The sequence below is a fragment of the Staurois parvus genome, unplaced genomic scaffold, assembly GCF_062004578.1.
Source record: "Staurois parvus isolate SC_StPar_1 unplaced genomic scaffold, SC_StPar_1.0 ptg000019l, whole genome shotgun sequence".
Lineage (NCBI taxonomy): Eukaryota > Metazoa > Chordata > Amphibia > Anura > Ranidae > Staurois > Staurois parvus.
Genome location: NW_028317815.1, coordinates 16,545,473 through 16,572,239, shown reverse-complemented (window position 1 = coordinate 16,572,239; position 26,767 = coordinate 16,545,473). Strand labels below are relative to the sequence as shown.

The following is a 26,767-nucleotide window of genomic DNA, read 5'->3' as shown; positions in this document are numbered from 1 at the left end:
CCTTGTATTTATTTTCCAAAAAATAAAAAGATGTTATTCTTACCGGCTCTGTGAAAGCCACTCCTCCGTTTGTGCGTATTTCCCCATAGCAAGCCATGTGTGGTCTTGAGTCAGGCTGTGTGTGTCCATAGACACACACAACATGGCTCACTGATGCCCCTGCTAGTTCCTCACAGGATTTGACTGACAGCAGCAGGACCCAATGGCTCCTGCTGCTCCCAGTCTGTCCTATGAGGGCAGTAAGAGAGACCAGTGCTGCACAGCTCTGCATCAGTAGAGGACTCGGGTAAGTATTTAGGGAGGGAAGGGAAACAGCAAGTGGAAGGTTTTATCCTTACTGCAGGGAATGCAGTAAGGAAAAAAACCTTTTGACATTAGAGCCACTTTATATTCTAACCAGATCTAAATTTAAAGTTAGAATCATCTTGGTCTTTACTTTTCACCATATGGAACTGATTATTTGTGTGTGTTAATGTTTTGAGTATTTTTATGCAATTTAAACATTTTAAATGTTTGATGAACGCACCGAGACATGGTGATACCCATTTATCATGTAGGCCCCTTTCAGATGGGGGGACGGGACCCATCAGTAGATCCGCCTGCTCAGCGGAGATCAGCAGAGAGACAGGTCTGTGTCCGCTCCGCTGCTGCAGAGCGGACACAGACACAGCCCGCTGTTTTCTACGGGGCAAGCAGATGGCAATGGACTGTCTATCTATTTCCACCCGACTGTTATCCGATCCGATCTGTTAGACAGATCCGTCTGTTTTAGCGTACAGGATCAGAGCGAATGCGGCGGGTGTCAGCAAACACAAGTCCCCTGACAAGAGCCGCTCCATAGAGAGCTATGGATGGTCCGATCGGGTTCAAATGAACAACTGACAGGCAGACCTAATCAGACCATCTGTCTGAAAGGGGCCTTATTCATTTATTATTTATTTACTTATACAGCAACACATTTCTATATTTATACATAAAACACTTCTTTTTTAGCAGCAGGTCAGCATAATGATGTTTTAATTAAAGGGGAAGTACACCCAAAGCTTGCTTGGCTGTACTTTTGTGGATCACAGGAGTGCAGTTTGTTCTGCACTCCTGTGACCTGTTTTCAGCCAACAGTGGGCTAAAGCCTGCTGTCAGCTGACGTCACAAAGCTGGTCCAGGCTGGGGAAAGATCGCAATCATATGGTTGGGATCCACCCAGGAGCCTGGCCTGGCACCTGGCTCAGTCTCTCAGTGAGTCTCTGATGCCTGAGCCAGTCACTCCTGCTCCTCCACAGCTCAGCACTTCAGTGAGCACTGGGGTGGGGCAGAGCAGACACCGCTGATCGCTCAGTTCTCACCCTTAGAGCTAGCAGGGGACAGATGCCGCATCAGATCGATGCTGCATCTACCTAGATAAGTGCGATTTTAAAATTAAAAATCTTCCCATACTTCTAAGTACCCCCAGTTATTAATTTTCTGCCACTACATAAACTAAAGTGAAAGTAAACTAATGTTGAACAGCTGTGATTTAAAGTAGATCTAAACACAATCACTAAAATCTCTTATTAGCTTTAACATGTTATTGTCATGTTTAGAGTTGTTTTTAAATCTGCAGTGTCATTTAAATAATACTTGTTGATCTTACCATGAAGGGGTTTATTTAGTCCCTTCCCTTAATGGGATGACAAATGTCTCCAAGCTTTGCTTCTCCTATGTCCCCATCTCACATGCAACCAGATGGAGACTCTAGGTGGCCATGCTGACACATTTCTCAGGTATGGTCCTGCTTTGTAACTATGAGGAAGCCAATCCAGACAGTGCTCGAATGAAAGCATGCTACACAGTGCTTTAGCAAAATAATTCCAGCTAGGAATCTATTATGAGTGGTTATTCCTTATTGGCATTCTTTCCCAATAGGACCATTTCCAGTTATCTGTTTGATGGTGGGACAAGTCGTGCTGGCCATGGCTCCAGATGAAAAATTTATTATTACTAACTCTACAGAATCAAATGGAACAATGATAGATTACGAAGCCCGGGATGCTGCAAGAGTTGTCATTTCAAGTACACTGAGCTTCTTGATTGGAATTATCCAGGTAATGCTTGTCATATTTCTTATACTACAGTACATATTATAGCAGCACATTCATGCACATATTTTATATTGTAAAGTGCTGAGCAAACTGTCCGCGCTATATAAATCCTGTATAGTAATAATTTTTTGCAAAGCAAGTGTCACATGAGAGATCAATACGGCTGTGATGGTACTTATGTGATTGAGTCAGTTGGGAGGATACTCTCTTACAAATACTGCATGTCTGACATGATCTATTTGTCAATCTTTAAGGCCTCATGTACACTGAGTGTTTATTCCCTGTGCCAGAGATCCCGTTTTTTTTGTGCGGGGGGGTGGAAACCACAGGCACACCATCCAGCCCCTCTGTACCCCAGTGTACCGAGTGGCACTAACGTTTAGGGGAGTATGTGAATGCCTGCAAGAAGTCTGCTGTCTGGGCATTTGTCCCTGGGTGCATACTGCCCGAAACGTATGTACTATTTGGTGCCCCATCCAGATACAGCATTTTTAAACCTCTTGTACAGTTTTACAGGCTGCTATCAGCAGGGCTGGATGGTGCGCCTGTGCCTTACACATGTACATAAATTCTGGGATCCCATGCACAGGGGCCAAGTGCTTGATGTGCATGAGGTATAATGAAAAACAAAGGCAGGATATTTATTACAAACAGTGTACAAAATAAAAGCCTTATACTGTATGTCCTTAAAATGACAATGAAAAAAATGATTTAGGCAGGCAGAATACTCATAAATTTAATGTAACGTTGAAGTGTTACTAAACCCACAACAGTAAAATCAGTCTGTAAAACATGCTTGTTATACTCACTGTGGAACTTATGGGGTTAATCCTCTGCATTGTGTAAAAATAATGTTTGATCCTGACTTCTCTGATCCTCCCCTTCTTCCAGTACTCCTCTTACATCTCTTGATAAGACATAGTGTGATCAGTCACTCTGCACATGCTCATGTTTGGTGTGCATTGCTAGAGAGGTTTTTCATCTTGGGAGTGTGCATGTGATCAGCACAGGGCCAATCAGCACTGTTCAAACAGATGTCAGGGGTTCTGCATCCTCCTAGAGCAGAAAGAAAACTCCTCCTGCAAGCTTTAACCAGTGCTCTGCTGGGCACTGATAGAAGTCACAAGACTACTCTAACTGCTGATGAGAAAAGGTATTTGTAAGTTTATACTTACTAAAATGGTTGCATTTTGATGTTCTATGTACTGTGGGAGAATAGATATAGTGAATGCAGGGTCCTGGGTTTAGTAACACTTTAACATATATTTAGACTGCTAAAAATTGCTCTACATGTAAAAATTCCTCTAATATACACAGGTTGTGTTTGCAAGCAACAATCTCAGGAAACAGCACAGTCCACACACAGTGCTAAGGTCAAAATACTGAATGGGACCTAACTACTTAATACATTAGGTCAATGTTCAAAGTGTGTGGCATTACGTCTTCGGGGAAATGTTCACTCATTCTCCCGTTCTCCTATGTACAATATATTAGGTTCTGAGTTTCTTGATTAGTGTGAGGGACATATTAGGCTCTTTGAGTACATTTTTCAGCATCTTTGTTTTTCCCAATTCTTTATGCCTTTTGGTGGCTGTTAATGTGCTTATTACTGTGAGTGTAGCTTGATATGTACTACATAGACAGCACACCTAGTTATTAATCGAAGCAATCTTTAAGTCTATTAAACAGGTAATTGAGGCAGGTAATATCTTTATGGTTTGTTTGTAGTATTTGTAACAGAGTTCTGTCCATAAAATCTTAGTAATATAGCTGTGTTTTTAGATATTATGTTGGGCGATACAGATACAGAACTGTCTCTTGAGAAGACACCATTGCCTTGTCCATGCAGAGCAAAGTGACATTGTTCTTGCAAAGGGAGCCCCACTCCCTTTAATATTCAGCTTGCCTGTGTTCTCTCACCACTTCTTTCTTCATTGCCAGGAGATTGCAGAAGAATCAAGTGTAAAAATTGCTCGTTTTAGTGAGTAATTACACGTGTTTGTGCATTTTACAGGCAAATGGCATTGAGCATAAACTCATTCTACTGTCCAGAATTTTAATGTATTCTGGGCACTGGAATAAATTTACACGCATACACATGAGTTTATGTGCACCTATACATGTGCGTGTGTAAAATATGCTCATAAGTGCCTCTCGGAACACAGCTTTGGGGCATTTTTTGTATCCTGGACACTGGAATAAATTTACACGCATACGCATGAGTTTATGTGCACATATGCATGTGCGTGTGTAAATTATGCTAATAAGTGCCTCTCAGAACACAGCTTTGGGGCATTTTTTGAATGTCCCTAAACACTGCCCTTAAAATACTGATCTAAATGCCTAATGTACAATGCCACATAGGCTAATGTAGAACTGCATTTAAATGCATAAAAAATATGTTATAATCTTGTAAAAGTGGATTTTTTTATGCCCATGTGCAGGCGGCCTAAAATCTTTGTCAGTTTTTTTTTTTGTCCTGAAGAGGCAACAGAAAGTGAAAGAAAATCTCTACGAAGTTGGAAACATTTCCTTCTTAGACCACTGCCACTGGAACAGGTGTCGCATTCAGAAGATTTCTTTTTATCTCTTGTACTGTTGACAATTGTAAAATTTAATATTTCCCATAACTTTCTGTTTCAGTGACAATGGTCACCAGAACTAAAAGAGAAATTTAATCTCCCTACCAGCGGCGCATACAGCATTAGAATCCTGATGGGGGTTCTGTTTATTTATTTATTACAGTTACTTGTATAGTGCCGTCAGTTTACACAGCACTTTACATATATATTGTACATTCACATCAGTCCCTAACCCTCAAGGAGCTTAAAATCTAAGGTCCCTAACTCACATTCATACATACACATACTAGGGCCAATTTAGACAGGATCCAATTAACCTGCCAGCATGTCTTTGGAGTGTGGGAGGAAACCAGAGTACCCGGAGGAAACCCACGCAGGCACAGGGAGAACATGCAAACTCCAGGCAAGTGGTGCCGTGGTTGGGATTCGAACCAACAACCTTAGTACTGCCAGGCACTAACTAAGGAACAAAGTTTTGACTATACATGTAAACATACTAAGATACATGCATTTTTCCCCCTAATGTTTTCATTACATACCTTCTATGAACAAAGTACAGTCTCAATGTACAACCTCATTTATCATTATACTTGGGTCAAAGGCCTCATAATGTCATACAATTAAATTTGCACAGTACTGTAAAGGTTTATGTGGTATACTGTATATTAAATCTTGCACGGACACTTTTAACAATCTTGTCTTTCCCTTTAGCTTATATTAGGTGTTTTCCAGTTTGGCTTCGTTGTTAGGTATTTGGGGGATCCTTTAGTCCGTGGATTTACCACAGCTGCTGCAGTCCAAGTTCTTATCTCACAGGTCAAATTGATACTAAATGTACCCTCAACAAACTACAGTGGAATCCTCTCAATGGTCTATGTAAGTGTGTAAAAGCAAGCTTACATTTTATTGATTGTACACACAGTATATATGAAAGAGCTACTGATATCATTCACAAATATGTAGGTAAAAGTACAAAATTATATTTCATATTTCTGGAATTTATGAGCTGGAAGGTTTCTTTCTGTGACTACTGGAAAGGAAGCCAGCTGTGTCCTTGAAATGATTGCTTATTATTGTACCAGCTTCTTTAAACTATCTTTTGTTCTGAAACCTCCTAAAAATACATATTTACCTATGAGTTCTATTAAAGTTTTTGTGTAGTTACAGGCAAGTTGTTTCTCATGCTGGCTACTTTCACATCTGGCACACTCGTGACCAAATAGCTTCTGGGAGTTCTAATTCCATCGAAATGTCTGCAACCATTATTTTATTTATTTATTTATTTCAGGTACTTCTATAGTGCCGTCAATTTACGCAGCGCTTTACATATATATTGTACATTCACATCAGTTCCTAACCCTCAAGGGGCATACAATCTAAAGCCCCTAACTCACATTCATACATACACACACTAAGGCCAATTTAGACAGAATACAATTAACCTACCAGCATGTTTTTGGAGTGTGGGAGGATACCAGAATACCTGGAGGAAACCCATTCAGGCACAGTGACAACATGCAAACTCAAGGCAGGTGGTGCCGTTATAATATTTAATAATATGTGATGGTGTCATACTCCTCCTTTGATTCTCCATAATGCCATGAGCTCTAAAAAGACAAATAATTATGCCAAATTTCAATGTATGGAACATTCAGTCTTTTCACGGAGAGATTAGTCCTTCATTAGTTTATGAAATTTATCCAGAGAGATTATAGTCACCCGATGGAAGGGCAATATAAAATAAATGAGCTTACTTATTGACTTAAGAACTCATGCACATGGTGATTTCCCAGCTCTTCTAAACACCTTTCCTTTTGGCAATCAAGCGATTGGGCGTTAATTCATTTCATCGCTGCTCATGGACACACTGGCAGTGGGTTTTTTTCTGCCTCTATATGCCTATGTGTGCATGGGCACATACAGTAGGCTAACATGGAGGGACATTTAGAGGCAGAAAAAAAATGCTAGATGCCCTTAGAAGCAGTATTATTAACGCTCTGTGTGCATGAGGGCTAAAAGTTTTTGGTGTGTAAAATACCACGTAATATGTGGTATTTTTATTATACATTGGAAATTGAGTCTGGATTGTAAAGTCTAACTTAGTTTGTATCTAGAGTATTTATATTTCGTAAACTCACTTAATGCACTTCTCAATTCTCAAAAAACCTTTCCGCTCAGCATTCATTGGGCAAGGGGATTCAATCCTCTACATGTGCATATAGCTGCTACCTCCAGGACATTGGACACTAGATAAAGCAAAAGGCACAGCCCCATGTCGTGGCTATAGCTTTGGATGTACAGTTTAGCTTAGCCATCCTGAAGAGTCAAGGGAAATCATTAAGAGTGTCGTAGACATCTTTTAGGATTCTATCAGGTTTTCGCACTGAAATTGTCAGTGTTAGTCCCAGATTCAGGTACCCATCAGAAACATGTACATGAATGTCTTAGGGGCAGCACTGAGTTTAGGATGTCCACAGTGGGCACTCCTTCATCAGTGTGCCTCTTTTCCCGGCCACTACACTTGTCACACAGACAGGTGGATGGCCAGGGAGTTTTCTAGTGTGGTGGGCACAGCCTGATGGGGAACTATGAGACTAGGTACTCAACAGTTCCACCTTCTTTTTGATTGACAGTTCATGGCAGTCAGCGGATCCATAGTCTCTGTTTAGTCCAAGATACGTTTTTATTCCATCCACCACCAGTCAATAGCAAGGCGGAACTGATGGAAAACTAGTTTCTCAGTTCCGCATCAGGCTTTACCCACCCAACGCATGCTGTGGCCATGGAGACTAGCTCACCATTAGGTTTGCCACCCCTGTGAGCTTCTCTTTTTCCAGAAATGGGCATTGATGTATTTGGGTAATATCACAAATGTCCACGGCCCCTTTGTTTACATTTAGCTTTGGCTGTGCTACTGCCCGACTGACAGGTAAATGAGGCTGGGGACAAAGCCCTGTCCAGGAAGCTGTCACATTCATGATAGCTTCCCAGCGCAGACATACAGTATCCCACTTTGAGCACTGGGGTACCTCTGTATGTCATCTCAGAGCTGCTCTTTAAATACTGCCAGTATCCTAATCTGCAAACTGACGATTATTTTTCACTGCCATAGCAACAGTTTCTTAAAATGGCAGTATTAAGAACTACCTGAATTTGTTATACATGTCAGTAATGTTTCTCTAACTGGTTATATGCAGGTAGTTTTAAAAGGAACTACCACCAGAAAAGTGATATTAATGGATCTGTTGAATTCCCCAGGGAATGTCTCTTTCCAGCTCTGCAGGATTGAAAACTTACAGATAAAGGTTTTTCTATCAAGCATCTGCTGGCACTATCATACTGGAACCCCAGATACTAGATATTCATGCCAGGAACCAAGGACTTGCAACTACAAATTTTTGCTTTCTACCTTCTTTTCCTAACTTTTCCCTCTAGAACAGGTGTGTCCAAACTTTCTAAAGAAAGGGCCAGTTTATTACCCTTCAGACTTTAGAGGGTCTGGACTGTGGCCTGTAGGAGTAGAAAATGTGCTGGTGTCAGTAACAATGCCCCATTGTTGGTGTCTGTCAGAGGAATAGTGCCCCATCATTGGCATCAGTGAGGGAAATAGTGCCCCACCACTGGTGTCAGTGGATGGAATAGTGCCCAATCATTAGTGACAGTGGGCTGTACTGTGCCCCATCATTGGTGTAAGTGGTAAGAACGGTGCCCCATCATTGGTGTCAGTGGGAGGAACAGTGCCCCATCATTGGTGTCAGTGGGAGGAACAGTGCCCCATCATTGGTGTCAGTGGGAGGAATAGTGTCCTATCACTGGTGTCAGTGGGAAGAACAGTGCCCCATCATTGATGTCAGTGGGAGAAATAGTGCCCCATCATTGGTGTAAGTGGTAAGAACGGTGCCCCATCATTGGTGTCAATGGGAGGAACAGTGCCCCATCATTGGTGTCAGTGGGAGGAACAGTGCCCCATCATTGGTGTCAGTGGGAGGAATAGTGCCCTATCACTGGTGTCAGTGGGAAGAACAGTGCCCCATCATTGGTGTCAGTGGGAAGAACAGTGCCCGATCATTGATGTCAGTGGGAGAAATAGTGCCCCATCATTGGTGGCAGTGGGAGGAATAGTGCCCCATCATTGATGTCAGTGGGAGGAATAGTGCCCCATCATTGATGTCAGTGGGAGGAATAGTGCCCTATCATTGGTGTCAGAAGGAGGAATAGTGCCCCATTGCTGTCAGTGGCAGAAATTATGCCCTATTTTTAATGTCAGTGGGAAGAATAGTGCCTCAAGGGCCAGATAAAGGTAAGCCGCATCTGGCCCCCGCAGTTTGGAGACCACTGCTCTAGAAGAAAATAGCTTTACGCCCTTTATATGTGGTGAAGGCTTTCAGGGTGTGCCTTCTGGCACAGGCATCAGACTCCTAGGTATGCAAGGCTTCTCTCTGGTTTTTAGTTCACACTTTACTACTTTTTATTGTGAAGATGTGGCTGCATTGGCTGATGCTAACTTTGAATGTAAAGTCCTGCTTATGGCTGTGGCCACACAAATTCTCCTTGAGGGATGTCTTGGCACTTGTTTTGTTCTTCCTTTCCATTTCAATGGGGCTGTTTTTGGCTATCCCATATGTAGACGGTTATATGCTGCGTCCTTGAACACTGGCTCACACTAATGCAGTGCGGCACATGACATGTGATTCACACAGGAACCGCACTGCATTCCTGTGCAAATCACATGCGATGTTTATGCAGTGTGATTAGAGAAGTACATTTTGTATGGCTCAAATTGCATCCACACCAAAAAGGTGCAGGAACCTTTTTTCCCCGCACCTGATTCGCATTGCATGAGTATTTACAACCATGCAATGCGAATTTTGGTAATCGTACTGCGTTTTGTGATCTGTGTCGGGTTGTCGTTAATTTACCATTGACACATGTACCAGATTGCATGGATGATGTGCGATTGCAGTGCGGTGCGGGAAACGCACAGGATTTGCTGCATTTCCCGCACCACATTAGTGTGAACCAGGGCTCAATGAACACTTGGAGAAAATAGGATTTTGTGTACTCACTATAAAATCATTTTCTCCAATAATTCCTTAGGAGACTTAGCACCCTCCCATCAGGTGCTTGTCTTTTTTGCTTTGTTGACCTGTTGTTGTGTCCCAGATATTCTTTAAAAGTTTTCCTTCCATGTCTACAGTTGGCTGACTTATTCCTACTTCTGAATTTGTGGTGTACCTGCAGAGGTATAGCCGCTAGGGTCCAGTCTCCTCCAGGCAACAACTATACTCATACATAATGATTTGAATCCTGTGTCTCTCAAACAACTACTGTGGAAAAGGATTTTTGGGCGAGTGAAAAAAAAATCAGATTTTCTTGCAAAAATAAAAAGCCTTTAATAATTGAAAATGTAAAAGTACTAGACCTTCTTTTCCCCGTTTAGCCAGTTTAGAGTAGGAGAACAAATCTAATAAAGAAAACAAAAATCCTTATTCGATGCAGCTTTGTAAGCAAGGAAATCCAGGGATGGATTTTGATCAGGGCATTTGGGGAAATGATGGACCTGTCTGAAATGTTGTAGCATTATTTGGAACTGTATACTGTTCATTGTGTTGAGTGTATTTCTTAGAGGCATAATTTTTTATATTGGTTGTATAGTAAAAACATAACCACATTTTTTTTCTTTTTTATTTAGACAACTATGGACATTTTTGCCAACATTGGTAAAACCAACTTTGCTGATCTTACTGCTGGACTCATAACTTTAGTGTTATGTTTGGGGGTGAAAGATTTAAATGAGCGATTTAAACATATTCTACGTATTCCAGTTCCTATTGAAGTAATTGTGGTAGGTTAAGTCCCTGAATCTGTTAATAGCAATTACTTTTCAATTGTTCCAATGTCAAAGTAAGGCAAGGTTCACACTGCTGCAATATTATTTTGATCCGACTTTCAGTGCAATTATGTAGTGCCATGTGGATACAACTTTGATAAGGTTTGTATATTCTAGGGGGCATAATTGCAATTAAATTATATCAAAGTAGTACAGGAACCTTTTTAAAAAATGCTCCATTGCATTGATGTGACCAGATACCATTGAAAACAATGTGATTTCTCGACCCTGATGGGTTTTTGGGTCTCTATTATAAGACATTATAAGACATTCTCTGCCCTTCTAGCACTTCACTTAGCCAATTATTTAAATGCCCTGAAAACTGTGTCAATGCCCTCATCTCACACCCCCAAAACACCAGAGGATGTGAGTGATCCCCAAGCTTTCTGGCTGATTTCCCTTCTGAACAAAGACTTGAAAATTCTAGGGAAGATCTTGTGCCATCTAATACATAGAGACCAAGTTGGCTTTGTGCCCAGTAGGCAGGCGGGCGATAATGTTCTCTAAGTTGTACATCTCATCCATCTCTTACATCACTGGAAGATTCCTGGCTTTCTTTTCTCTTTGGATATCTATAAGGCATTTTGACTCTTTATCCTGGGAATACTTACAGTTTGTACTTTCTCGTTGGAGTTTTGGAGACTCCCTGCTAACCTGGATCAAATCCTTATACTCCACACCTACAGCATCGTTTAAATATGCTGGGTATCTTTTAGCACCTTTCCAGACAGGGTTGCCCGGTGTCCTAAGCACTGTTTCTTTTAGCACTAGAACCCTTAGCAGTCGCGCTTTACACGAACCAAAGTGTTACTGGAATCCCTTATGCAGGCCATGATTTCAAAGTGCATCTTTTTGTGGATGATGCCCTCCTTATGCTGACTAACCCACTTATGACTCTTCCTAATTTGCTACACTAGTTGATGCCTTTTTCATCTATATCGGGTCTCTGGGTCAACCTAGACAATTCCAAAGCTTTGAATGTCACCCAGGATCTGGCTCTGATTACTCGTCTACAATCCCATTTCCTGTTTCGCTGGGCAGCCTCATCCATTAATTATTTAGGCATTCCACTGACCCCTACCTATTCCTCCCTGTTCTCTGTCAACTATTACCCTTTGCTTCACTCACTAATCTCTCTTATGCAGTTTTGGGGTGTCCATATCTGTCTTGCATATGTCATATTAATTCAGTGAAGATGACTGTTTAATATACTCCTGTACTATTTCCACACCCTACTTGTACGAGTACCCCCACATCTCCCCTGCCTGATCCAGAGTAGAATTCTATGCTTTATTTGGGCCGATAAACACCCCAGAATCTCCAAGGCTACCCTTTTCATACATAGGTTACATAGATTACAAGGGGGATTGGGGGGCCCTCATACTTCTAAATACGATTTGGCTGCCTAAATTTCCCCACTGACCTGCCTCCATGCATCTTTCAATGTACACCTATGGGTGCTGCTGGAGCTTCCCAACTGCGCCCTTTCTGAATCCAAATGCTTTTATGGCTCCCTCAGAAAATGTGACTAGTGGCTTTAAGCCCTGTAATGCAACATTGCTTGCATCTTTAGGACTCGGTGCTTTACTCAAGCTCTCTTGTGTCTCCCTCTTTTCCTTTGCTACCTATCACTAACAACTTCCTGTTTCCCCCTCTCCTTGACCAGCCTTGGGCCTTCTCTTGGTGGACCTCATACAAGTGCGACACTTTCTGACCACCCAGTCCCCCCTGACGTGGGCTGCCTTTCATATATCCCATGACGATCCACAGTCAGAGTATTTCTGATTTCTTCAACTTCAGCACTGGATATCTTCCCTTCAACGTACCTCATCTTATCTGTTTCGGAAAACACCACATTTGAGCATATCTGCCAGCACTCCCCAGTCTCCTCTCCTCACTCTATGCGTCTCTGAATAATTGATCATCTCATGCCTCTCTCTCTTATGTGGCCCAATGTGAATGAGACCTGGAATTTGAGATCGAGGCAATGGACTGGAGCATAGTCTTTGTCTTCTACCACTAAATTCCCATTAAACACTGCCATCCTAGAGGCAGCATACGAAGCATTGCTGCTGTGGTATTGGGTCCCTGCTCGCATAGCTGACGCTAACCTAACTTCTGCTGACCACTGTGTTTGTGGGTGTGGCCATCGTGGGGACTTTTTACATACCTGGTGGACATGTCCACATCTGGTAGGCTTTTGGTCTCGTGTGTTTGGCCTAATGTATTTTCTGTTCCGTCTGACCATCTAAAAGGAGGTGAAATTCACCTTGTAGCATTGCCCAGGTATGGAAGAAACCCCCAGTTTTCTTTCAGGGGGTGAAAGACCATTTGACGGTCCTGATGCTTAATGAACACATGTCTAGTATTCTTAATGATTCCCATGCCAAATTTAAAAAAAAATGTGAACCATGGTGGATGTACGCCTTCCCTGATCTTTCTTTGACACATGTGGGCCGGCTCTGGCTGGTGTTTCCGACAGTCCCAGATCCCTTATCTCTTATCCTCCCTTTCTCTTGCCTATGTCTTCCCTTTGAATTCTCTTTTGTTTCCTTTTTCTTTAGGCGGCCTGTGCCTTTCTTAGATTTATCTACACCCAAGTTTGTTACACTATGTGTTGATAGTTTTGATAGCTGGGCTACCTTTGACAGCCACTGGATATCCCCGGTGGATTCACATGTTATGCCTTGTGTTCAATATGTTCATGGAGGATGCTCCTCCTCCTTTATGCCTCTTATGTACGGTATATTTGTTCCACCTGATGGCGCCAGTCATAACCCCTGTGTGGACAGACTAGGTGCTCCTTGTAAGACTGTGCCTTTTTGTTACTATTGATTAAAAAAATATTGAACAAGAAAACAATGTAATTTCCCATGTCATGCCATTCTGTGTGACTCAAGTCGCATCTAAAATTACACTAGTGTGAACCAGACCTAAAAGTTATTTTAGGTAAAACATATATATATGTGACATGAATTATCAGTATCTCTTGAAAAACGGGAAACACGATTGTGCTTTTTAGGTTCATTTAAATAATAAGTTAGAAAAACCACATAAAGTCTGTCTGAAATTTTTGATTTAGATAAAATGTTAAATACTGATAAGATTCAAAATGTGCAATTTTGCTTATAAGCCTATGTAATATTTTTTTCAACGCTATTAGTTGCAGTTTACTATGAAAAAGAAATGTTTTATAAAATCTGGTTGGTATATTATTCCAATTCACTTATGAATTATTATATATAGTAGAAACAGGTACGCAATATCTCTACTAGTTTTCTTTATTAGTTTTATGTATTTTGTGAAGCAGTAGTTCTCAAAGTGACCCTCAAATACAACTGACAGTGAGTTATTCCCAATTCACAAGCCATATAGGAAGTATGACAACATTAATGTGTAACTACACCTCTATACAACATACTCCCTATGTGCTCCCTCCCCTCTAAGGTGGCAAGCATAAGATTCAGACCTCAGATACTCAGATATTGTGTTGTACCCCTCTAGGTTTTGTACTCTATTTTCTCCCCGGCTGTGGTTCTATACTGTTCAGGCATGTATGCAAGCTTCGTATAGATGAAAGAGATAGGCTCTCCCATTTATTTTATGTCCACGACACACATTGTTGCACTTGCACTGGAAAACACAACAACCAGGAAGAAAACTGCCTGGTACCATTGAAAGCCTGGCAGTATAGAGAGATACTGTGCTGTATCTGGGGCCTACTTCTTAAGGGGGAGTGGGGGGCACAAAGGGAGATTTTTGTTTAATTAAAGGTACAGCTGTCTTATAATATAACTATTTAACTGTATAAAAGTAATAAACTGTCATTTGGTATTTGAATAGTGAAGTCGTTAAGTGGAACTGCACTGCATATGAGCACCACAAACCGAAAATGCAATTTAATTCATTATTAACATTTAAAGCAGTCTCACCCATCCATCCATGTCTCCATGCTTTATTTTGCTGAGAATTCATTTTGAAAAACACCCCCTGGTATTTCTGGCAGTGGCCATCTTGAGAAATGGAAGATGATTTATGTGGCATTTACTTCTTGGAATCCATCTACCCTTACCTCAGGCATTGGCTGAGCTGAGAACCCTCCCTCCCCTCCTGAAGGCTCCTGGGATATGTGACATCATTTGCCTAGGCATAGAAACTAGGAAGTAACTAAAGAAATGTAAAAAACAAGTTTAAAACAAGTAAATATGATATACTTTCCTATCTATTTACTAATGCTAGCAGCATAAGGATTAAAAATAGTCAATGTTGATTGAGAGAGTGAAGTTCCACTTTATCACTAGTTTACAGAATAGGACAGTCAAATGTTTTCTTATGTGAATTTGTGTGTATTATCCTACACTACATGCTCCCTTTTCCTAGGGCTGTAATCAAATATTTGTGTAATATTTACAGTTTATATATTTTTTATATATTGTATATTCCAGTCCCACCCTTGGTAATAAACACAAATTAAAGGCCCTGAAAGAGAGATGAGCTGAAGGCACTTGTATGCACCATTGGTCCTGACCTGTTGTAGAAATTTTGTACTTAAACATAATACTTACTTTAGAATATACAGTTGTGTTCAAAATAATAGCAGTCAGACATCACTAACCTGATCAATCACTGTTTTTGGTAGAAATGATATTTCTACATGACAAATAATTTACTAGCAGGTGTAGTAGAGTAATAGAAATCCAACAGACCCAACAGTCATGACATGCATGCTGCTGATTCTGTGTAATTGAATCGCTAATTGAAAGGGGCATGTTCAAAATAATAGCAGTGTGAAGTTCTATTAGTGAGGTCATTCATTCTTGGAAAAACAGGTGGCAACTATTGCCTTTATTTAAGGAAGGAAGGCAGCAAATGTTGTACATGCTGGTTACAGTGCATTTCTCTCTGAAATTCTGAGGAAAATGGGTCGTTCCAGACATTGTTCAGAAGAACAGCGTACCTTGATTAAAAAGTTGATTGGAGAGGGGAAAACATATAAAGAAGTGCAGAAAATGATAGGCTGCTCAGCTAAAACGATCGCAAATGCTTTAAAATGGCAACCAAAACCTGAAAGACGTGGAAGAAAGCGAAAAACTATCATTCAAATGGATAGAAGAATAGCCAAAATGGCAAGGACTCAGCCAACAATCAGCTCCAGGAAGATCAAAGAAGGTCTAAAGTTACCTGTGAGTACTGTTGCAATTAGAAGACACCTATGTGAAGCCAAGCTATCTGCAAGAAGCCCCCGCAAAGTCCCACTGTTGAAAAAAAGACGTGCTGAAGAGGTTACAATTTGCCAAAGAGCACATTGACTGGCCTAAAGAGAAATGGCGCAACATTTTGTGGACTGATGACAGTAAGATTGTTTTTTTTGGGTCTAGTGGCTGGAGACAGTTTGTCAGACGACCCCCAAACACTGAATTCAAGCCACAGTACACTGTGAAGACAGTGAAGCATGGTTGTGCAATCATCATGATATGGGGATGTTTCTCCTACTACGGTGTTGGGCCTATTTATCGCATACCAGGGTTCATGGATCAGTTTGAATACATCAGAATACTTGAAGAGGTCATGCTGCCTTATGCTGAAGAGGAAATGCCCTTGAAATGGGTGTTCCAACAAGACAACGACCCCAAACACACCAGTAAACGTGCAACATCTTGGTTCCAGACCAACAAGATTGACGTTATGGAGTGGCCAGCCCAATCCCCGGATCTTAATCCAATAGAAAACTTGTGGGGTGACATAAAAAATGCAGTTTCTGAGGCAAAACCAAGAAATCGAGAAGAACTGTGGAATGTAGTCCAATCATCCTGGGCTGGAATACCTGTTCACAGGTGCCAGAAGTTGGTTGACTCCATGCAACACAGATGTACAGCAGTTCTCAGAAACAGTGCTTATACAACTAAATATTAATTAAGTGATTCAAAGGAAAGCAAAATCTTCAAACATTTTTCAGTTTATATAGTGAATGTTTGAGTTTGTAAAGAAGAATACAAACACTGCTATTTTTTTGAACAGTCTAATATTCACTTTTCTTCAATTTATTTAGAGGAACAACACAAATTTGATATATTTTTCTTCATGTTTTGATTTGGAATAGAATGTGTAGTGTTCCCAATGCATTTATGTGTATGGAAATAAAAGCTATTAGAAGGATTTTGAGCTTTATTCACTTTTTTCAACACACTGCTATTATTTTGAACACAACTCTATGTATTGCATCCTGCATTCTATTTATTATGTGCTTGTATTTGCTTATTTCCATATATGTCACTGTTTTATCAGGCAATAGTTGCAACAGGGATTTCATATGGAGTCAATTTAGAGGAGAACTATAATGCTGCTATTGTGAAGAATGTTCCAAGCGGGTAAGTGTGGCCAAGAAATTCATCTGTTTGTGGTAATCGCATATAGTTATAGGATATTAGTTATATTCCTTAAAGTCGCACTACCAATGCCTTAAAAAAATAATATAAATTCATCAAAATAGAGGAGGTTTTATACTCCTCTCTCCATTGGACAGTGTTTCCTACCTTGCACTCCACTGTTACACCTCCATCACACTCTTCAGTATTAGACATTTCCAGGAATGTCAGTTGCCGGTGTCCTTCTGGTTGCTCTGTGGTTTCGCCCTCTGTCTAACTCTAACAGAAGCTGCAGTGCTTAAATGAAGAAAACGAAGAGGACACAGGCTGCTAGAGAGATCAGTATAATACTAAATGTTTTTTTACTGCATGGAACATCTCTTTAAATATATACACTGCTCAACAAAATTAAAAAAACACTTTGAAAACACATCAGCTCTCAATGGAGAAAAATCTCATGCTGGATATCTATATTGATATGGACTGGGTAATATGTTAGGAATGTAAGGATGCCCTGTCATTTGATGGAAATTAAAATGATCAACCTACAGAGGACTGATTTCGACTCGAACATGAAGCCCATTTTTATTTACAAGTACAGAGACATATGTATACATGCTGGGGTGGGAGATGTTAAAAACACTAGCACCAACATCTTTAACTTGCTTACGTTGACCCTACTTATGGTCATTCTATAAGTTACAGCATGTACCTCTTCCTTGTACTGCCCTTGCTGTGCAATAGAAATGTCACAGATGTTTCTAGAATTTTTAGAAAGTATAGAACTTAAAAATGTTTTCTTTATTTTAAATACAGCTTTATTCCACCTGTGGCACCAGATGTAAGCCTGTTCTCTCAGATGATTGTACCAGCCTTTTCCATTGGAATATTGGCTTATGCTTTAGCTGTCTCTTTGGGGAAAGTGTATGCCATAAAGTACAACTATGAAATTGATGGAAATCAGGTAACAATTTCATAGCCCCCTTCTGTATATAGACAGGCAAATATGTAAAATATATCTATTGCAAGAAAATCTATTTTACAAAAATGTTATCTTCAGTGGGAAAATTATTTATTTTATATGATCTCCTTTATAGGAATTCATTGCATTTGGCGTCAGCAATATATTCAGTGGATGTTTCTCTTGCTTTTGTGCTACAACGGCCCTATCCCGTTCTGCTGTGCAAGAAAGCACTGGTGGTAAAACACAGGTGAGGCAGTACAACAGATTTACTGTAGGTTATGTAGTTGCCCTTGACCATTCCACAGTCAGGATCCATGCTGCATTCTCTCCCCCGCCCCCCTCCTTTAATTTAGATGCCCTTAACAAATTTAGCTGTTGCAGAATTTTTATCTATTCTAGTTTTGATAATACGAAGATATTTTCTGTTCTTTCTTTTATTCAGATTGCTGGTTTGCTTACTGCAGTTGTTGTCATGATATCCTTGCTGTCAATTGGTACATACCTGGAGCCTCTGCAAAAGGTAAATAGTAGTAGTAATAGTAGTAGTACATTGGTACAAAGAAGTGTACACACAGATTTACATGTAGTTACAGACTGACAGTATTCATTTTTCATCTTGCAGTATTATGTGAAGGAAAGCCAACACATTAGAAAAAATGCCTATGTAGATAGGAAGAGGTAGAGTGCCTGATGTATTTATGTGCTGTGTGTATCTTGGAGAGCCCAACTGAAGATCAAGCATAATTATTGGACCTCCAAACAGATAACAGTGACCCATGGAAACTATGGTGATCAATATATTTCTTTGAGCGGCAATAACCTCCTGCATTTGAAGCATGCATAATATCGTATACAGTTCCCCCCCCCCCCCTACGAGTCCCAAATGACGTCAAAAATACAGGTACCCCGAAGCCCTCATGCACACTGCTGCTCATGAACGTGAGTTCGGGCGTTTATTCATTTCAATGGCAAGCACTCTGGCCAATGAAATAAATAAACATTTAAGCGCTAAACGTGGGTAAACACAGTACCGTGTTGACATGTGATTTTTCCATGTTTAGCTCCAATAGGCCTAATACAGTTAGTGTTTTCTGATGTTTTTGTTATATTAATTTCCTAAAATATTGTAAAATGTGCACTTCTGTTTTCATTATAGTCTGTTTTGGCTGCCATCGTTATATCCAACCTAAAGGGGATGTTCTGGCAGGTGGTGGATGTTCCTCGCTTGTGGAGACAAAGCAAGTGGGATACAGTAAGCATCAATGCAAATATTATCTCAAGCATTTCTATTAAAAGAAAAGTTTAGATTATTCAATGTAGGTGTTTATATCAGTTCATCATAGAGTATTCATATACAGTGGTGTCACTGGATTTTGAGGGATAATGTCATCATTTGTTTACAGATAATTTGTAGTTTCACAGGCAAACAATAATGCAATACATTACATAACTAAATGGTGCTCTATGTTGTGTCATTTATCTATAAAGCTACAGGAAAAAAATCACACAGTCCGTGCAGAAAATTCTTCAAATCCAAAGGTTTTGACTATTTTATATAGAGTGAACATGTTTTAACAATATGAAATTAAACATACTATGTTATATCCAATATGTGTTGTCAGACATTTAATTGTTATCTACCATATATGACAATCAACTTATCTTTCAGAGCATTTGTAGCATCCCTTTTTGTGACAATACAAATGTATTTAAAGGTGATACACAATTCATTTTGTTTTAATTAGTTAGAAATTCTTTTAAAAAGGTTCTCTGTGTAACAGGTTTTTAAATTCATACTAAAACAAAGAGAATCTGCCCTCCCCTAATAAGAGACCATCCATTTCTTCTGGGGTGAGTGGCTCCTCCAAGGCTTAGATGGGGTACTTGTTAAGCACCTTGTTTTCTGAGAACTAGCCAAAAGGGTTTGCTTCCCTGTATGGTATCACTGGCATTGGGTCAGTCAACTTGCACATGTGCCTGTGTGCCTTCTGTACAGTGCATTTGGATAACTATGAACAATATTACAGAATATTGGCCTGCCAAACGTTGACCATTCAGACTGCACAATATGTGCAAGGGCAGCGTCAATGGTGCAAATTCCTGTCACTGTATAAGGTGTGACAATTTAATTACTGGAATGCCCATGGTGTAGCACTATGGTGGTAAGTCACACAGCCATTTGCACTTAACAGCATTCTGACATGATCTAACTTGCACTCTCCTGGGCCACAGACCAGCTGACTCAGTCTTTACAGAGTAGTAGAGGAATAACATGCACAGTATGTGCATTACACTGTTGGTGGAAAAAGAGTGACAGGAATCTGGAACAGCGGATTAACATAAAATTTTGAATTTAAATTGGAAAAAGTGCAAGTGAAACTTTAGCTCTGTTAGAACATGCTTATGGTGCACATTTCATGAAGAAACCAAGTGTTTCTGAATGGCATAAGTGGTTTAAGGAGGGGTGGGAAGATGTCCATGATGACAGAAAGAGTGGGTAGTCAAAAACACAAACGATGGATGCAAATGTGGACAGAGTGCGAACCTTCACCTCAGATCGAAGATTGAGTGTGGGAATGATGGCAGAAGAATTTACAATTTACAGGGAAGCAGTACAGCAGATTCTAAACGAGGATTTGAGAATGAGAAAGATTTCGGCAAAGATGGTGCCTCGAATCTTGACAGAAGATCAGAAAGAACATTGTCTTCAAATTTCATCCGATCTTTTGAAGAATGCAGAGGTGTTTGTTAGGGTTATTACTGAAAGTAGGTAGGTGGTCATTTTCCTTTTCCTTGGGGGCCCCCTCAAGATACCAACGGTCACACCTGGACACAGCTACGAGATCTCGGAAAGTGAATGCACTCAAATCACCTCAGTTGCGATTGCAAACACTTCAGTTTTATTGGCATAACATCAGGGTTATTATACTGTAGTCTTTAGGCAAACACACCCTCAGACCATCCAATCAGAAGATACATGTACATTGTTTTACCTTAACTCAACAATTATTTGTATGAGGTTTGCATTTTCACTCTTCTGCTTTATCTATCATACCATATCTGCTCTATCGCCCAGACCATGGCTGTAATCTGACCTAACACCCAATTTGTGGTTAAAACTTTTCAGAAGTGAGAGTAAACCTTATCTGCTTTTTTGTAAGGGTTTGCAAAAACACTCATTTCTACATGAAGCTGACATAGACAGTTTTGTTAGTGTGCACATATCTCATATATGTATATTAAACTAGCATCTTGTATTAGTGTTTACAAAATGGATTCAGTTATATTCCATTTAATCCTTTCAGTCCCCTCTTTTATCACATAGTGATAACACTTTTCATTGACTTACTCTCCCTATCGTCTCAATCCCATGCATTTCCTCATATTGTTGAAGCAAAAACATTTCCTCCCTTTCCTTCTCATTAATTCTCATTTTCATACACATGATCATTCAGTTGTGATGAGGTAACCCCTCATCCATCCTGAACTCCCAGAGGGTTTCTGAACCACTGGCTCCTTTCTATCATATGAAATCTCCAATAGAAACCATAGTGGGACGATGATAATAGTCACTATTGATAAGATAATAATCAAGTTCATCCAGTCCTCATGGGGATCCAATAGGTTGGGTAGCAAAGTTCTTGGCTCCTTCTTCTGTTGGTTGATCAGCTTGATTGTGTCTCTCATCTTGGGAAATCCTTTTGACTCTTGATGCATGGATCCAGGTGCCTGATCCTTCAGTAAGAACAGCTGTACGTGTAATGGCCACGATCACTGTAGGTTCTCCAAACCGGGGTCTCACCCTTGGATCCAGTCTTCGGATCACCACTTGATCACCTACCTCGAAGGGGTGGGTTGGTTGATCTGCGGATAAAAGAAAAAAACAGCAGCATCATTTTATTCGCTATTCAACTTTTCACACAATGCTTTTACATATTCTGCCTGTATCACCTTTAAATCTCCTTTCTACCACAGAGGGGGTTGCTGTCTAGTCCAAGGGGTAGGGAATGGTCTGCCCATTAGTATCTCAAAGGGAGACAACTTACTCCGTTTATGAGGTGTCATCCTTATTTCAGCTAGTATAGCAGGTAACACAGCTGGCCAATTCTTCAGAGTCCCTCCCGTGGCTTTCACTAATTTATCCTTAATTGTTCTATTCATTCTTTCCACTACTCCAGAACTCTGAGGGTGATAAGGAATATGGAGCTTCCATTGAATACTCAAAGCCTTTGAGACTCCCTGAGTCACTGCTGCAGTAAAAGCTGGTCCCTGATCGCTTTCTATAAACAAAGGACAACCCCATCTAGGGATGATTTCCTTACACAAAACCTTGACCACTGTCTCTGCTGTTTCATTCCTACATGGGAAAGCTTCTGGCCAACCTGAAAATCTGTCTACTACCACCAACAACTTATCTCCTTCTTTTGATTTAGGGAGATGTGTAAAATCTATCTGTAGATGTGTGAATGGTGCCTCAGGGGGTGTTAAATGTTCATGTTTCCCATGCTGGCCATGCCCAGGGTTGTTTTGTAAACAAGTAAGGCACCTTCCCAATGTTTCCTCCACCAAATCATGGAGAAACCATACACAAAATCGTTTGCGCATTTCTTTCTCCACTAACTGTTTTCCCTTATGACCTACACCATGAAAATTTTGAATGAATAATACAGCAGCTGCCTGTGGAAGTCCTACAATCCCCTCTTTTGACATAAGACCATGTTTGTCTTGTGTCAAACCTCTGCTAGCCCAAAAATCAACTTCACTCTCAGAGGCTTGTGCCTGCAGTGTACCTAAAAGCTCATTTGACAGTAGGGATGCAGTGGACAACATTACCATAGATAGATCTGCTCGATTATGCAGTTGCCCTGCAGTTTTTTCAGCTGCATCTGCCATAGCATTGCCTTTTGTGACTGGGTCTTTGGCATTAGTATGTGCCAGCACTTTAATGACCGCTATCCTTCTTGGAAGTTGGAGTGCAGCAAGCAAATCCTGGATCAAAGAATGATGGGATATTGACTTGCCATCGGCCATAGTGAAACCACGGCGTTGCCAAATACGGCCAAAATCATGTACAACCCCAAAGACATATTTAGAATCTGTGTATATGTTAACATCTCGATCTTGATAAAGAGTGCAAGCTCGTGTTAGGGCCACTAATTCAGCTGCTTGTGCACTGGGGTAGGGGATGGAACCTGTTTCAATAATAAGAGGTGGTTCTACTACTGCATAGCCTATGATGTATGTAGCATCACTAGGGCGTGTACAAGATCCATCGACAAACACATCAGGGGCTCCAGGAATCGGAGTCTCCAACATATCTAGTCGCGGAGAAGTGTCAGCTTGGATAACATCCAGGCAATTGTGCTCCTCCTGCAATTCTGGTGACCTTGTGTTGTGAAGATTAAGCAGGGAGGACAATAAAAGAGATGGTCCTGATGTAGATGGGCTGTATTTCACTGTGAGATTATTGGTGGATGTCAAAATTACTTCACATCCCGCCAGGCGTTGTGCTGACATGTGTTGAGTGTTAATGTTTTTCAGTACATGTAGGACATGATGAGATGTGTGTAATATCAATGGGTTTCCCAAAACTATGATAGATGCCATTTCCACAGCCAAGGCACACACAGACAAAGCTTGGAGACACCCCGGCATGCCCTGGACCGGGATGGGCATTGTTTTTGATAAATATGCTACCGGCCTCATGGCACCTCCGTGCTCTTGAGCTAGTACTGCAGCCATGGTTTTACATGCAGATTGACAATACAAATGAAAAGATTTAGTATAATCCGGTAACCCTAATGCGGGAGACGAGACCAGTGCTGTCTTCAAATATTCAAATGCCTGCACCAATGACAGCGTCCATTCAATACGGTCTGGTTGATCTTTCAGTGTTACTTGATGTAATACATTGTCATAATAAGCACAGTCAGGAATCCACTGTCTACAATAGTTTACCATACCTAGGAAGGATTGCATCTGAACCTTAGTTTCTGGTTTTGGTTGTTGACATATTGCTGCCACTCTCCTTGGGCTCAGCCCCCTCTGGCCCTCAGACAATACAAATCCTAGGTACTCAACTTGTGGTGCCACAAACTGCATCTTTTTGCGAGAGACTTTCTGTCCCTGATCAGCCAGAAACCGTAACAATGATAATGAATCAGCCTGACACGCCTTCTCGCTCACAGAACTAACCAGTAAATCATCCACGTATTGGATAAGTACTGAACCATGGGTGGGTACCCAGTCATTGAGCATGGATCTACTGGCCATGGTATATGCTGCCGGCGAGTCTACATAGCCCTGAAGGAGACGGGTCCAGGTTAGCCTCTCCCCTTGAAAACAAAAAGTAAACAATACCTGTGTCTCCGGGTCAACTGGGACACTAAAAAATGCATTTGACAGATCAATTACTGTAAAATGTGTGGCGTTGGCAGGTATAGCATTTACCAAAGTTGTTATATCTGGGACTACAGGGGCAATAGGAATGACCAGATCGTTAATCGCCCTGAGATCTTGTACTAATCTCCACTCACCATTGGGCTTTTTTACCGGATTAATGGGAGTATTGTAGGGGGATATTACCAGCTTCAGTATTCCCCGCTTTTTAAAATCCTCCACAATAGGTTTAAGTCCGTCTATTTTTTCTTTGGACAGTGGGTATTGTTTATGATAAACAGGGTTCCTGGTTTTAAGGGTGGCTTTATACGGTGTGCAGTCAATGAGGCCTGCATCCGTTGTGTTCTTAGTCCATAGGTTTTCAGGGAGCTTATTTAAATCATGATCCATAGCTGGACAGATTAAGAAAGGTGTGTCCAATAGCATACCTTCCTCCGTGATAGACATCACGACTTTAAGGTCAGCTAACAAATCTCGGCCCAATAGGGACACAGGACAATGCGGGAGCACATGAAATTTATGATACCAGACCTGTCCATCTTTTGCTTGTACCGGGAGGGGAGGTGTAATGCAAGTGGGGGTTTCCTTGGATTAGGGCATCCCTGTACTATAGCATCCAGCTCCTTGGGATCTATTGCCTTTAAAATCAGCTGCTCCCCAATCATCATGAATGGAAAGGCTGAATTCATCATATCTAGCTCAGCTGTCTCATCTTTAACTTCCCCCCTGTTACTTTCTGCTGACCTAAGAATTCTATCACTCTTTTCTACCTTCTTTATCTTCCTCTTTACTTTCCCTTTACCCCTCTCAGTATCCCTTTGACTAACACTCCCAGTTTCCCCATCTGAGCTAGATTCTTCTGACTCCCCTGTATATATCTGGGAAGCAGCAATAAGAACCTCTTCATCTTCATCTACTTGTTTTACCTGTGGGAGTGCTGGGTATAATGGGGCTGCATGTGGAGCTGTAGGGGCAGGACGTGCCTCGCTGTGTTTGTATGGCAGTGGTGCTGTGAAATCATTTGCTACAATTAGAGTCTTATAGCCTGGTGCATACTTCAACCAATTCTTACCCCCTTCATACATATATTTCTTGTCCCAATCTGGATTTCCAGTCCCCCAGATACCTACCTGAGGCTGTTCATGCAAACACATTCCTCTAATCATATCCATACACATAGTGTCATTTCCCCCTTCACAAGGAAAACTAGCTCCACCCAGTCTTTTTGACCATCCCACTAAATTATCCACCCAGGGATTAACATAATAAATATCATAAGGAGATACCCTTGCTACATATTCTTTACAAGTTTCATTTAAGGTAGATGTGTTCTTTCCCCTCAGCTTTCTAGTTTTTCTAAACAACTTAATCAACTTTTGTGGCGGCACATGACGAGGTCCTTCCTCCTTACCTGAGGAATTACCCATAGCAGTAAATTAGTAAACTAACAAACAAGACAAAAAAACAACAATAACACACTTTTTACAAATTATACATAGTGCTGTGCCAGGTGTGTCCTGGTATTATTCCCCGAGCCGAGAATCCCTTAGTCTCGCTCCTAAAACTCCAACCACCAAATTTCCCTTAAGTTCAGAATAATTACCTCGATAAAGAAAGCATTAAAAAATAAAACTCTCACTTACCTTGGCAATTATCCCACTTTCTGACACCACTGAAAGTAGGTAGGTGGTCATTTTCCTTTTCCTTGGGGGCCCCCTCAAGATACCAACGGTCACACCTGGACACAGCTACGAGATCTCGGAAAGTGAATGCACTCAAATCACCTCAGTTGCGATTGCAAACACTTCAGTTTTATTGGCATAACATCAGGGTTATTATACTGTAGTCTTTAGGCAAACACACCCTCAGACCATCCAATCAGATACATGTACATTGTTTTACCTTAACTCAACAATTATTTGTATGAGGTTTGCATTTTCACTCTTCTGCTTTATCTATCATACCATATCTGCTCTATCGCCCAGACCATGGCTGTAATCTGACCTAACACCCAATTTGTGGTTAAAACTTTTCAGAAGTGAGAGTAAACCTTATCTGCTTTTTTGTAAGGGTTTGCAAAAACACTCATTTCTACATGAAGCTGACATAGACAGTTTTGTTAGTGTGCACATATCTCATATATGTATATTAAACTAGCATCTTGTATTAGTGTATACAAAATGGATTCAGTTATATTCCATTTAATCCTTTCAATTACCATTCCATTATGGGAATTAAATTGTCACACCTCATATACACTCCTCCGACACTTTATTAGGTACACCTTGCTAGTACCGGGTTGGACCCCTTTTTGTCTTCAGAACTGCCTTAACCCTTCGTGACATAGATTCAACAAGATGTTGGAAGCATTCCTCAGAGATTTTGGTCCATATTGACATGAGTTACTGTTGCCTTTCTATCATCTCAAACCACCTATTCTCCTCTGACTTCTGACATCAATGTGGTATTTTCGTTCACACAACTGCTGC

General features: G+C 40.8%; 1 protein-coding gene and 1 long non-coding RNA gene across 2 annotated transcripts in view; one reads left to right on the top strand and one right to left on the bottom strand.

Moving 5' to 3' along the window:
* The window catches only part of LOC149472911 (pendrin-like), an 87,714-nt gene that overhangs the window by 14,725 nt on the left and 46,222 nt on the right, over nucleotides 1-26,767 (top strand). Inside the window, exons 4-11 of the mRNA XM_089685164.1 lie at nucleotides 1,903-2,081; nucleotides 5,372-5,536; nucleotides 10,353-10,505; nucleotides 16,836-16,918; nucleotides 17,732-17,879; nucleotides 18,013-18,126; nucleotides 18,322-18,399; nucleotides 19,036-19,131. Of these exons, the coding sequence (XP_089541290.1) occupies nucleotides 1,903-2,081; nucleotides 5,372-5,536; nucleotides 10,353-10,505; nucleotides 16,836-16,918; nucleotides 17,732-17,879; nucleotides 18,013-18,126; nucleotides 18,322-18,399; nucleotides 19,036-19,131 (1,016 nt within the window). The remainder of the gene's footprint in view (nucleotides 1-1,902; nucleotides 2,082-5,371; nucleotides 5,537-10,352; nucleotides 10,506-16,835; nucleotides 16,919-17,731; nucleotides 17,880-18,012; nucleotides 18,127-18,321; nucleotides 18,400-19,035; nucleotides 19,132-26,767) is intronic.
* Nucleotides 19,403-26,485, bottom strand: LOC149472912 (uncharacterized). The gene is made up of 2 exons (XR_016313901.1): nucleotides 25,922-26,485; nucleotides 19,403-21,743 (listed from the first exon to the last, which is right to left on the bottom strand). It is a non-coding gene; the product is annotated as an uncharacterized LOC149472912 (long non-coding RNA).